At 41.8% G+C, this 12,913-nt stretch overlaps 1 protein-coding gene across 3 annotated transcripts in view; it reads left to right on the forward strand.

Moving 5' to 3' along the window:
• The first annotated feature begins 461 nt into the window (after positions 1-461).
• ANO6 (anoctamin 6) overlaps positions 462-12,913 on the forward strand; it is a 211,974-nt gene continuing 199,522 nt past the window's right edge. For all 3 annotated transcript variants that reach the window (XM_029204419.1, XM_029204417.1, XM_029204418.1), the window contains exon 1: positions 462-751. In XM_029204419.1, the coding sequence (XP_029060252.1) occupies positions 679-751 (73 nt within the window). In that variant the 5' untranslated portion in view covers positions 462-678. The remainder of the gene's footprint in view (positions 752-12,913) is intronic.

Genomic DNA, 12,913 nt, shown 5'->3' on the forward strand with positions numbered 1-12,913 from the left:
GTAATTGCCCCCTCCCCATTCCCCTACAGAATACACGTTCCCCCACTTGGAGTCAGAGTAATTGATACTTTAACAACATCCTCCATTGGCCCCCCACTTCGTCTTTAAACACCATGCAAACGCGCTCTCCTTCAGGGTCCTGCCTGGGAGCTCCAGCAGCGTTTCCCCCCTCTCTCGTAACAGATGTCAAAGAGAGCGAGGCTCCGGACGTGTCCATGTATGACCTTGGAACAGAAAGCTGCCTCGTTTGGAGGCAACGTTCGGGGGAACCCTGCCCACTCCCACCCTCGCGTGCTCTCGCCTCCCCCTTCGGCGAGTTCAGTCGCGTGCACAACGCGGGCGCCGGCTACTCCCTCTCTTCTCCCGACTTCCTTCTGAGAGCCTCATAAACCGGGGGAAGTTCAATCATTCCTCAGCGAGCCTCGGCGCTCACTGGGCATGCTCAGTGGCCGGGCCCGGCTCCGGCGGCCAGAGGCTGCCTTGGGCTCTAGGGCTCGCGCTGGCGGCCGCTTGGGCTCGGCTTCTCCGAGCGCGGGCTGAGCACAGCGGCCCCTGAGCCGGCAGCGAGACGCGCCCCGCCGTCCCCGCCCGGGCGCCGGCCTCGCCCGAGCGCCGTCGTTCCGGACCCCGAAAGCCCCCAACTTCGCGCCAAGTTCCGAGCCGCCTCCGGGGGGAGCCATGCAAATGATGACCAGGGACGTTCTGCTAGAAATGGAGCTGGAGGAGGACGACGACGACGATGGGGATATCGGTGAGCCGCGGGTTCCGGGGGTGAGCTGACGCGGGGCCCCGCGTCCGCTCCCGAAAGCCCGAGCCAAAGCGGGAGAAGTCGGGGACTGCGCGTGGGCGCCGCGCCCTCGGGAATGGAAGTTGGCAGGGACCCTGAGCCGCTCAGAGGAGCTCGGGTGCGGGGGGCCGTGGGGGTGGGGGGAAGCCCGCGCCGCCCGCCCCGGGCCGCAGTGCGGCTGCCTCGCGCCGCTGACCGGCGGGCGAGCGGGCGGCCCCCGGGAAAGCCGGGGAGGCGCGGGATACGCGTCGGCCCCTAGGTCAGTTTCCGGACGGGCGAGGGACGCGGCCCCTGAGTAGTCACGGTAGATACGGGGACGCCCCCGAGCGCGGAAGTCTTGACTCAGAAAAACAACTTTTGGGTCATTTTCTCCGGCTCGAACAGGCGTGGGCGGCGAGCCCGTGGGCGGGGTTCGGGGAGCGCGCCCGGGTTGGAGAGCAGGGGTGTGACCCGCCTGAATCCTCCTTAAGGTGAAAGCAAACGGCGTGGCTCTGGGACGGAGGGTTGGGCCTGGGTGGGGCGGCCCGGGAACTGATTTGTGGCCGCTGGGCGCGGGCCGGGTTCCTTTTTCCATCCGCAGCGCCCGCGGGGGAACGGATGGGAGGAGGAAGCCCTTAGGCTGGGTGGACCGCAAGGCATTTCCTACCCGTCTAGATGGCCCCGGTGCCCCATTTCTGGTTAAAAGTGCTTAGAAAGAGTGGACAGAACGGAGGGAGAGCTGTTTAAGAGTTAAACAAACAAACGGAGTGGGAGGAGGTGAGGAAGGCGAAAGCAATTGGAGCAGTGGGGAGAAAATCTGGTCCCTAAAGAGAACACTGCCAGGGAATGATGGCATATTGGGTCCGTCCGGAAGACGGGCAGTTAAATTACTAGGCAGACTCCGACTCAGTTTCCTGGACGCCAAATCAGTTTTAAAAACGTAACAGTTCCTGCTCATGTGCTAATACTTTTCTCTAATATATGCTTCTCTAATACCTTCTTCTCTAATAACTTTAGAAGTAATTTTAGGAGATAGATGTGGTTTTTCGTTCACGTTTTAGGTTCTGCTCATTTATTTATTTTTCTGGTTTTTCCAGCTCTTTTGAGATATAATTGACATATAACAGTGTGTAAGTTAAGGTGTACAACGTCTTGATTTGACACATTTATAAGTTGCAAAATGATTACCACCATGGAGTTAGCCAGCACCTCTGCAACGTCACTTAATTACCATTTGTTTTTTGTGGCGAGAACATTTAAGATCTTCTCTCAAAGTATAAGATACAGTATTATGAACTCTAATCACTCTGCTGTAAGTAGATCCCTGGAACTTATTCATCTTCTAACTGGAAGTGTACCCTTTGACCAGTATCTCCTCACCTCCCCCGCCCCCCCATTCTACTGTTTCTGTGAGTTCACCTTTTTTATATTTCATATATTTCACATATAAGTGATATCATACAGTATTTGTCTTTCTCTGCCTTATTTCACTTAACATGATGCCCCCAAGTTCCATTTGCTTGTTGTTGCAAATGACAGGATTTCCTTCTTTCTCATGGCTGAATAATGTTCCATTACATATATATGCATTATATATATATATATATATGACACATCATCTCTGTCCATTCATCTGTAGACAGACAATTAACGTCTTTCCATATCTTGGCTATTGTAGGCACTGCTCATTTAAATCCAAAAATAAATTTAATAGAAGGGATTATACTCCATGGTTTAGCATTACCTTTCATTCACTTGAGAACAGTTTATTAGGTGTCCGTTCTTATGGAGGGAGTAAATAGTAGTATTCTTTTTTATAGGAGAGAAAACTGACGCTCACAGGTTCATCTGCCTAGCTTCTCACACAGCTTATTAAGATTCAAACCCAGGTTTTCTGACTTGCAAGACCTGTGCATACTGATGCCCTTTTCAGCGGGTCACTCCAGCTGTCAGATAATATATAATGCTACTATTTAGGAGGCTGCGGTAGTAAATCATGATTGCATACAATATAAATCATAGGAACAAACTTTAAAAAGTTACAATAAAATTAGCACAGTCTGTTTCATAGGAAAACACTCATCTGTTATGGTGAGGTGTCACTGTTTACACTGACAGTTGTAAATAAATAAGGGTGAAAACCCAAATGGAAATTGAAGTAAGCAAGAGACCTTGAGCTTTGTTCCAACCTGCCATCAGTAGATCTCAATTTAGAAAGAAAACTAACTTGGGCTAGTTTGTATTGACCTGATAGTTGTATCAAGTCAAACAGTATAGATATATTTAAGAAAAAGTTAAAATATCTCTACTCTTCTTGCATCCCACCCTCCATAGTCTACTGAAATTAATACTTTTGTAGTTGTAGGATTAGGTGTTGGGAGGCAAAAAATGAGTAAGATACATGCTTTGGCTGTGGAGAGGTGGGTTCCATGGAACCAGCCATTGCAGTAAGTGCTATTATTGAGGTACATACACAGCCGTGGAGGAGGATGGGAGACCGCTGCAAAGAAGAGATTGTTGGGGCCAGGTGCTGAAGAAGCAGGCAGGCATAAAGGGCAGGAGGAGAGTCTGGAGTTTCAAGTATTGCCTGTGGTGGAAGGGAGCAGTCACGAGGCTGGGAAGGCAGGGGGATATGGCACCATGAAGAATCCTCCAAACGTTTTAAGGGTTTTGGATTTTACCCTGTAGGTGATTTGGAGCTCCAGAAAGGTTATACGGAAAGGAGTGATAGAATCAAATTTGCTTTTGGAAAGATCTCCCTGGCAGTGCATTGGGAAATGGATTGGAGAGGGGAGATGCTTGAGGTAAGCCTTTCTGGTAGTCAGGTTCAGTAATGGCCTGCAGTGGCCATGAGAATAGAGAGGAGTGGGTCTGAGAGCTCATGAAAGAGGCAGCATCTCCAATGTCTTGGAGACCGAATGTGTCCAGCAAGCAGAGAGGAGCCTGGGATGACTCTTGGACTTGAGGGCAGTGGCAGGTGGAGGAAAACAGATGTGCAGGAGGGGGGAATTTTGTATTGTTCCAACAAGCCTTACATTCTTCTCTGCTTTAGCTCAGACCATTCCCCTTCCCAGTAATACTAGACTCTCTTCTTTCTCAGCAGCTCTCTCTCCTTCTAAACCCGTCACAATCCCAGGAAGCTATTGTTGTTCCCTCTAGCCCAAAGCACCCACCGATGAATGCTCACACCCCTTATTTTTCTGTTCCATGCAATTAGCATTCACCTTGTATTTTTGCTATTCATTATCTTTGCATTAATTAATCCCCCCAGCTAGAATGTAAATTTCTTGGGGACTGAGACTAGGTCATGCAAAATATCCCAAATGTTGTAGACATTCCATTACTATAATTTAAGAAAATTCTCACTTCCTCACCCTCTAAAATGAAAGCTTCTCAAAGGCAGCTGTTTTGTGTGCTTTCTGTTCTAAGCTGTGTCCCTAGTGCTTGGAATGGTGCTTGATATTCAGTGGAAGCCAAGCAAATCATTGTTGAAAGAAAGAATAAATGAATTACTTTGAATAATTAAACAAATAAATTAAATTATTTAATTAAGTAAATTTAATTAAATAAATAAATGAATAATAAACATAATGCTTAGTGGTTTTTATGGCCCTCATGGAGTTCTCTTCTTTGGCACCTGGAGATGCCCACAGTCATCTGCTATAAAAACGTTGATTGTACATACTCTTCCAGGAACTCTTCTGGGTTCTGTGGTCCCTGACCTCTGGAACCTCACTATCTAGGAAGGAAGCAGATATATGAATAGATATTTGCAGTCATCTGTGATTAATGCTGTACTGTAATCAAGATGTGTACCAGGGTCAGTGGTGGTACCAAGGATAAAACATGTAACCTTGCTTAGGGGAATCCAGGATGGCTCTACAGAGGCAGTGCCTATGCCAGCCCTGGAGGAATAACCAGATAAGTGAGGGAAGGAGCTAGAACAGTAGAGTGTCCTGAGCATTCCTAAATGTTCCCTGATTTCTCAACAAATCACCCTTGATGCTGCCCTTGCCTTATTTGCTATGACAAGTGGCTTATATGTAAATGGGGTGCGTGTGCGTGTGTATGTATATATATGTATGCTTTACCAGGGTATGACAGCTAAAAAGCAAAACAAAGCAAACTATTCTTAAAGTCATTGTCTTTGAACATAGTCAGTCTTATTACCCTGTTGCATAAACCTTTTGTTATTTTCAGTTTCAAATCCAAAGTCACAATTTATCTTCCATATTCTGACTCTCAAGTCATATAATTGCTTTCCAAAAGGTTCACCAGTCTCGTCTTACAAGTCTCATTATTCTTTGGATCTGACACAAACAGAGCTCTAAAAGAGGAAAAGAGTTCTACACACACGCCCCCCACCCCTTTTTTTTCTCAAGGGGTTGTAACAGTCACGTATGTTGATTGCTGTATATTTGTTTTTTTTCCTCTTAGAAACCAAGAAATTTAGACTAAAAGCTCCTGTGAAGATTTCCCTCAGAGATATTATTTAAATTCTGACATTCTTGGGGGAAGATTATACTATACTGTTAAGAATTCCACAGTCAGGCTTTAAGTTAAAGGATGGTCTTGAACTCTCAAAGCGTTATTTGTAGCAAGTTAGATTAAAATCATTGTATTTTATAGAAGTTTCCACTCTAGCTAATACTTAAGGTTTTCTTATGTTATCATACATATCAGTTTGTGTTTTGTATTCCAGTCAATTCAGTAAATCTTAACAAAACGTATAGTCTTAGGGGGAGAAGTGCTATCTTATTTCCCTTTGTATGCTACAGCCTACGTATAGTAATGCTTTTCACATAGTCCCAAACATTTGTTAAGGGATTGTTTTTTAGATTGTAACAGGAAGCTTTGTTTGCTATAAGATTTAAGCTGCTTGATCTCCTTTTGATACAAATCATTCAGGGCTGGGTCCGTGCAAAAATCACGATTTTTAGAACAGAAAAACATCATTTCCAATCACCTTCAACCAAGGAAACGTACTTCTTGACTGATTGGTAACTCATATGTAAATGTAGAGATTGTGAGAATTTAATACAGTCAAGCGATTGTCTTATGCCATTATTGCTTTTCTTTTAGTTTTTGTCTTGCTTTTTTAAAGGCAACTAAAATTATTTAGCAGCCATCCCAAGGAGCAGCCAGTTTAAATACTAGGTGAAAATGTCAACAATAGAATATTTTGGACATGTACCAAAGAGCAATCCAAATACTATTCAGCCCCAAATCAGATAGAACGTTTGCACAGAAGACAAGTTGAAGGGTTAATAGGCAACTTTCTCTGCCGTGGTCTTATTACTGCCCTGGCTACATGTCTGAATACTAATTGAAAGAACTTGCTGCAGTAAGTTATTCAGCAGCCAAAAATACAAATGAAAGAAAATACACTCTTTTGTGAAGTCCAGATGTTGCTTTTATATTTAATGCTTTCAATCTGAGACATTGAAACTCTACTATTTCCTACATTATTTAAAAATACAAATACTTGAAATTGGGGGAAGAAAGGATATTAGTCATTAAAATTCTCTTTTCTATAATTTTTATTTTAACTTTGGCAGAACTTTAGCCAAAGGTCAAAGTCATGTAAATAGATGTTCTTTCATAAAGTACAATTATGCAAATTACAGGCTTGTTTATAAAGCTTGTTTTATATAAACTAAGATTGTGTTTACATAATTGATTTTTTTATGATTCTTCAGACATTGTAGCTAGACGTTTGAAAAATAGTCTTTGGCTTTGCACAGACAGGGTGATGGTTAGATTTTTCTTGTGGCATCCCATAGACACAGACTTAAGCATTAAAAATTTTTTTTTTCTGATTTCTGCAACGTTTTTAAGAAAAATTATTCCCCACTAAATTAAAAAAAAAATAACACCCTCCCCACGTATAAAACTCAGACCCTTAACATTATTTTCAGTGTTTTATTATAATTTATATTATGATTTTAAACAATTGCATTCATTTGTTGTATCATTTTATTTCCTTCTACTGTTACTCATTAAACAATTCCTGAATGCTCAATCTGTGTAAAACATAAGATACGTTTTTCTAAACAAACAAAAGAAAAACCAACAAATAAAACCCACCTTTGTTTCTAAGTAATACAAATAGTGAAGAAACAGTGTAAGCTCACTGATCTTAGATGCTACTTAGGGAAAGTAGATTTTAAAGACTGAGTTTCTTGGTTTCTTTGGGGAAAGTTAATCCCTAAAGAGGACATTTGAAAAACAAAACAAAAAGGAAGAAAGAGCCTGTGAAGGCTGTGCTGATGGAGAACTGTGAGGAGGGAAGGAGACAGGCCTGCAGTCAGAAGACCTCAATTAGCGGTTGGCTTTGGCACCTAGAATCTATCACCTGGGGCAAGTTTCTTGGCTTCTCAGCCTGTATTTTCAGCCATGTGGGGTTGCTAGGAGGATGCAAGAAGGCATGTACAATGGGGGGTGTGGGGCCTTTTCACTCACACTTCCTGAGTGGCAGTTACAATATCACCATCATAATGAACTTTTTTTATTTAAAAGCAGTCATGGGAACTGCTACTCTTTTTTTTTTTTAAACATCTTTATTGGAGTATAATTTCTTTACAATAGTGTGTTAGCTTCTGCTGTATAACAAAGTGAATCAGCTATACATATGGAACTGTTACTCTTAACCTTGGAGAGCTCTAAGCCCTTGCCTGGTTTTGTATTGCTCTGTGTCATATTATGCATGCAGGAACTGTCCACTAAGTGTCAGGTTAAGGGTGATCACGACCGCGGCTGTGCTGCAGACACATGTACTTAAAGATAAAAGAGTTGAAGAATAGCATGTGGTTTCTGCAAAGAGATAATTACTGAGTGTGCTTTCCTATACTCTTACTGATCTTCTGACAGAATGACAGTGTTATTCAGATTCCAGGAAACCTATTTCAGGGGGAATCTCTTTCAGGGAATCTTAGCGAAAGGTTCCAACAGCTGACACTTAGCTCCCAATAAATGGCTCATAAATGTAGGGATTGTATTTCCATTGGTAGCACATGTGGCTTATCCCATCCTCCCAATTGCTGTCAGGCAGTTCTTACCAAGTATGTATGCCCCCATGTGTCACCATGTAACCGAATGCATAAGAAGTGAGGAAGAAGACTTTTTTTAAGTAAGAAGTGAATAGCTTTTATTACAAATTGAGCCTTTAGAATATCACAGGAGAACTGGGGAGAGAACGATTGATGATGAGATTCTCCTTTGTCACTACTGAATTGTGGAAACATGGAGGGTCATTCATAGTGTTTACCATTCAGTGGAGAGAGGGAAGTCACAAGGCAGTGAAGGGAGATTGTTGACCTGGTGTTAAAAACCTTTGACATGACTTTGACATCCTTCCCACCACCGCTTTCCCAATTTCTGATCATTGTATATATGCAGGCACTGTCAGTCTTGGCCACTCATCCTCTTAATGTCTTCTAGAATTGGAGATTATCCTGCCTCTCTCAGAGGGGACCCTCTCAGCCCCTTGTTGCCTCGGCATACTCAAACCCCGCTCTCAGAGGGCTGGGGGATGGATGCCTTGGGAATCGACATCCACTTGGATCTGGAGGGAAGAAGGAGAGGCGAGGCCCCAGGGATCCCCACCCTCCCCCAACAAAGCCCTGGATAAGTGTAGGTATTAGGGATCAGGTGAAAATGATCTTTTCTTGAGGTTTGGATTTGCAGATGAAAACCTGAATTTCATTAGAGGCATTTATACTGGAGGCAAAAGAAAAGGATGACTCTTCCCTGTGTTGGAAGATCATTTCCACCGTCTGTTACAGACAGCCTCACCTTGGCCAAGGATGTGGACCTGCGTCCTGTTGGACTACGAATATCTGTGGTGAGGGAGAAAGGGGCCACTCTGCTAGCCTGTGGTCCTTTTTATTTATCCACGTCAGCTCCTTCTCCTCAGTTGAGTCTGTTATCTTGCCTCTGTCTCAGTACTTTTGTCAGACACTTAGCCTGGGTCTGCAGAGGTGGAGGGCACCACTACTTAAACTTACGTTTTAGACAGGTGTAAGTTCAAGTTCTAGTCCAGACATTCACTAATTGTGTGACCTTGAGTGATTAACATAACTTTCTGCTCCTCTGTAAAATGGAGCTAATATTAGAACCTACTTCAAAGGTGATTGTGTTAAAAATGATGATTTTAAAAAGCTTACTTTGCAGGATTGTGGTGCCTGATACACTAAAAGCCCTCCATAATTATGAGCTAATGTTAATATTACAGATAGCTGCTTTTACCTATGTTTTAACTCAGACATATCTCTTTTGCTTTTTATTAGCAATTTTACCATTCTTCCACTTATATAGCTGTCATTTTTTGTCGTTTTCATTGAACTGTGAGCATCTTGAGGCTATCATCTCAGTGAGCAGCTTAATGCCTGGCACAGCATAGGCGATCAATACAATTTTGTTGAATGAATGAGTAGGTGAATGAAAGATATTGACTATTGAAGAGCTATGTGCTATGACTGGAAAGGTAGGCCTTTGGATACAGATCAACCCTTGGACAGGTTCATAAAACTTTGGAGCCTTGGTTTCCATATTAGAAAAGTGTAGTAGAGATAATAATACAGAAAGGGTAATGATACTTTACGGAATTGTTATAAAGTTTAAAATTAACATATAAAAGGATGAGGAACAGTTCCGGGCACATAATAGGCCAATAAATAATAGTGACAGTCCTGATAAAGCAACTAAAAATGGAGAAATGTAAGTGACTGGCGTAACCCAAGTTGGATTTTCCAGTAGATGGATTTCACAATAGAATTGTATCATCCCTTTGAATATATATAATTTTAGTAAGAAAGGTAAGAGAATATAGGATAAAGATTCATAATGAAATTTAAATGATACTTTGATAGCCTTTACACTAAAGAAAATGTGTGAGAAATAGGAGCATTTCTTAATCTAGCAAATTTAAGATTTTGAAAGTATCTTTTATCAAAGTCTAAAGGGTAAAGTTGATATTGATCATGTGAACTTTTAATGAAATAAACTTTTAATAAAATATGTAGTTTTAAATAAATATGTTATTTTGCTTATCATGTGAATGGTCAGTTCTTTTATATGGGAAAATTCTAAAATATTTAATTTGCCTATAAGACTAAAATGTCTGTTCATTGAGTTTTATTGAAAAGTTTGAAGAACTTGTTCTCTTGTTAAAAGAGACGGATGTGATATGGATCAAAATGATAAAACAGAAGACATGAACACAGAGAAATTGCTACCCTTATGGTTTGAATTGTTTTGAATTTAGTGATATAAAAAAAATAATCCATACCTAATTTGCAAAATAGGTATATGAAATAATGTTTCTCATTTTGTAAGCTTGAAGTTTGGGAATGATTCAGCCTACATCAGTTTGTTAGAAATTAAACACTGCCAGGCCCCCTCTAGCAGCATCAGACCTAAGAAAAGTTAGACATTCCATTCCATTTGGGTAGGTGAGAACAAAAGAAAAGGAAGAAGGCTCTTTTTAATCTCCAGATACAGTAGAGTTTAAGGTTATTTGCTTTATAAGTAAGGCTTTCCTAGAAGTGACTTTTCAGTAAAAGCCAGAGTTACATCCTTCAGTTAACTGCACTTAGAATTGCAGTTCCTGTTGTCCCCTGGGTTTCAGCCTATCCTCCATCCACAGGTTGCCAGATTGTCTCATATTTCCTGCCTCCATTTAAATTTAGGTAGTATTTAGTACTCACTGGGTACATGCTTCTATAACAGGCATATTGCAGCTTACAAATCACAGAGGAGACGTAAACGTTTCTAACAGGCTTTGCCATCCACTCTAAGGGTGAGCAACACAGCAAATGGCTTTTGAGCAATGGGGTAATCATGGTTTTCCTGAGGGTTACAGTTGCCTAAACTGTGGCTAGTGGCTTGTTTTATACTCCCAAATACTTATTTTGAAGAGTTCAGTCACCATACTGACTGACTGACTTGGCACACACACAGAAATCCCTTTGCAAGCTGATCATGGAATTGCTAGCAGTGGTCTTCCTAAATCAGGTCTATTGCTTTTTTAAAAAGTCATGTACATAGAGATTTTATTTAGCTCAGAGCACTGGCTTGATCTCATCTCACAATCTTTATTAATTGAGTAAATATTTTCTGAAGACCTCCTATAGGTCACGTGCTATTTAAGGTCTGAGGATACAGAACCAGGGAGAGAAGATCGCATCTTCGGTGGAGCTTATATTCTAATAAGTGATCAACTAAAACCCAAAAATGCATGTGGAAATCCATTCATTTACCTAATGTCAGTTTAGCACCTTCTCTGCGCCAGGCATTGTGCTGGGCACTAGGAATTTAATACACAAGGCAGAAGAAACGGCCTCTGCCCTCGACGAGTAGCCATGCTGGCAGGGAAGACAAACATGCCCACCGATCACCAGCAAATTATATGTAAAGATTGTGAAAAAAGAGACAGAACCAGGATAACACAGCCGAGGACAGAAGTGGGGTGTATCCAAAGCTGGTTCAGGGGGCTGGGCCCTCCCTGGGGGATGGCTGACAAGTACAGCTGTTTTTCTCATAATTCTAAAAATAGCATGGACTTAGACTATAATCTTTAAAGAGCAGGTCTACAAGAAGGCTCAAGATGTACATTAGATTAACCTGTAAAACGCCGCACGTGTTTTCAGGCTCACAACTTCAGCTGTACTGGGGGAATCCTCCACGCAGGAACTTTCTTTGTATTGATTTCAGTAGCTGTTAACGCACCTTGCAAAGGTGAGCAAGTAGCATTACTGCTGTACTTTCAGTTCTGTGCCTCTTCTTTCCTTGGTAGATGGGCTAAAATGTCAGCACTGCATTGGAAAGCAGCAAAACTTCGTGGGTCACTCCCAGTTCCTTTCTGTCTGTCTTTGTAGCTCAGTGTAGCATAATCTTCTAACTGAAGTTGAAGGAGAAGGTGAGATTGGGTGCAAGCAATTCTGTGCGTTTTCCCTGAGCTGTCAGAGGAGGATGGGTAGATGGGGTAGGTACCTCTTGTTCCTGTGCTCCATCTTTTCCTCTCCTGACTTGAACGGGGCGGGGAGCTAACAAGAATGCCTTTTCTAGATTCTCAGCCGGGAACTGGTTCTCTGGTCTTCCTGCACAGGTCGCTGTGGGGTGTGACTCATTCCTGTTTGGAAGTGACTGACTTTGGCTGAGAGTCATAACCAAGCCCCTGAAGCATGAATCAGAATTTGTGTGATGGTGGAAAAGCCCCACAGAGACCCGGAGGTGCTGCCTCAAGAATTTCTCCCCTTGAGAAATCCTAATACTAGAGAAACACTCTCTAAACAATAAGGTCCTACTGTATAGCACAGAGAACTGTATTCAATATCCTATGATAAACCGTGGAAAGGAATATAAAAAAAGACTGTGTATATATGTGTAACTGAATCACTTTGCTGTACAGCAGAAATTAATACAACAGGGTAAATCAACTATACTTCAATAAAAAAAGCATTGAAAAGAAAATAAATAAAAAAAGAGAAACACTCTCCAGAATTCCTTCACTGTGAGTAGCCAGTACCCTGGTATTAGAGTAATATGGAAGATGCAAGTTAAAACTTCTTTTGTTTTCAGTTGATAGGGCAGAAAGAAGCAGATGCAAATTGTTTCCATTTACTCTTAAAAAATCCTGTTATTTTTCTGTGTTAGGATCTTTTCATACATGACTGAAATCTAGCAGGCCATATGACTGTATTGTTAAACTTATTGTTATATCCATTACAACTAATTCCTTTCAAATGGAGCCTGTTTTCCTTATAAATGCCATTGAGATCAAGTATAAGAGATCCTATCATTAACCCTTTGCCATGCTTTTATCTGAACCCTCCATTCTAGTAATGTTTATTTAGTCCAGTGGTATTTTTTTAACATGTAAAAGGCATATTTTACATACTATAAAATGCACAGTTCAGTGTTCAGTTTAGTAAATTTTGACAATTCTGTAACCACCCACCCAAAATAAGACAGAGGACATTTTCATAGTCCTTTCATTTCAGGCTGTCACCACCCCCCAATCCAGGCGAACACTTAATGATATCTACTACCATAAATTGGTTTCACCTGTTCTTAAACTTCATATAAATGGAATCATAGAGAATATAGTCTTTTGTGTAGCTGGCTTCTTTCACTTGGCATAATATT

The sequence above is a fragment of the Monodon monoceros genome, unplaced genomic scaffold (genome assembly GCF_005190385.1).
Source record: "Monodon monoceros isolate NGI ecotype Baffin Bay Population unplaced genomic scaffold, NGI_Narwhal_1 Super_Scaffold_6, whole genome shotgun sequence".
NCBI classification, from domain to species: Eukaryota; Metazoa; Chordata; class Mammalia; order Artiodactyla; family Monodontidae; genus Monodon; species Monodon monoceros.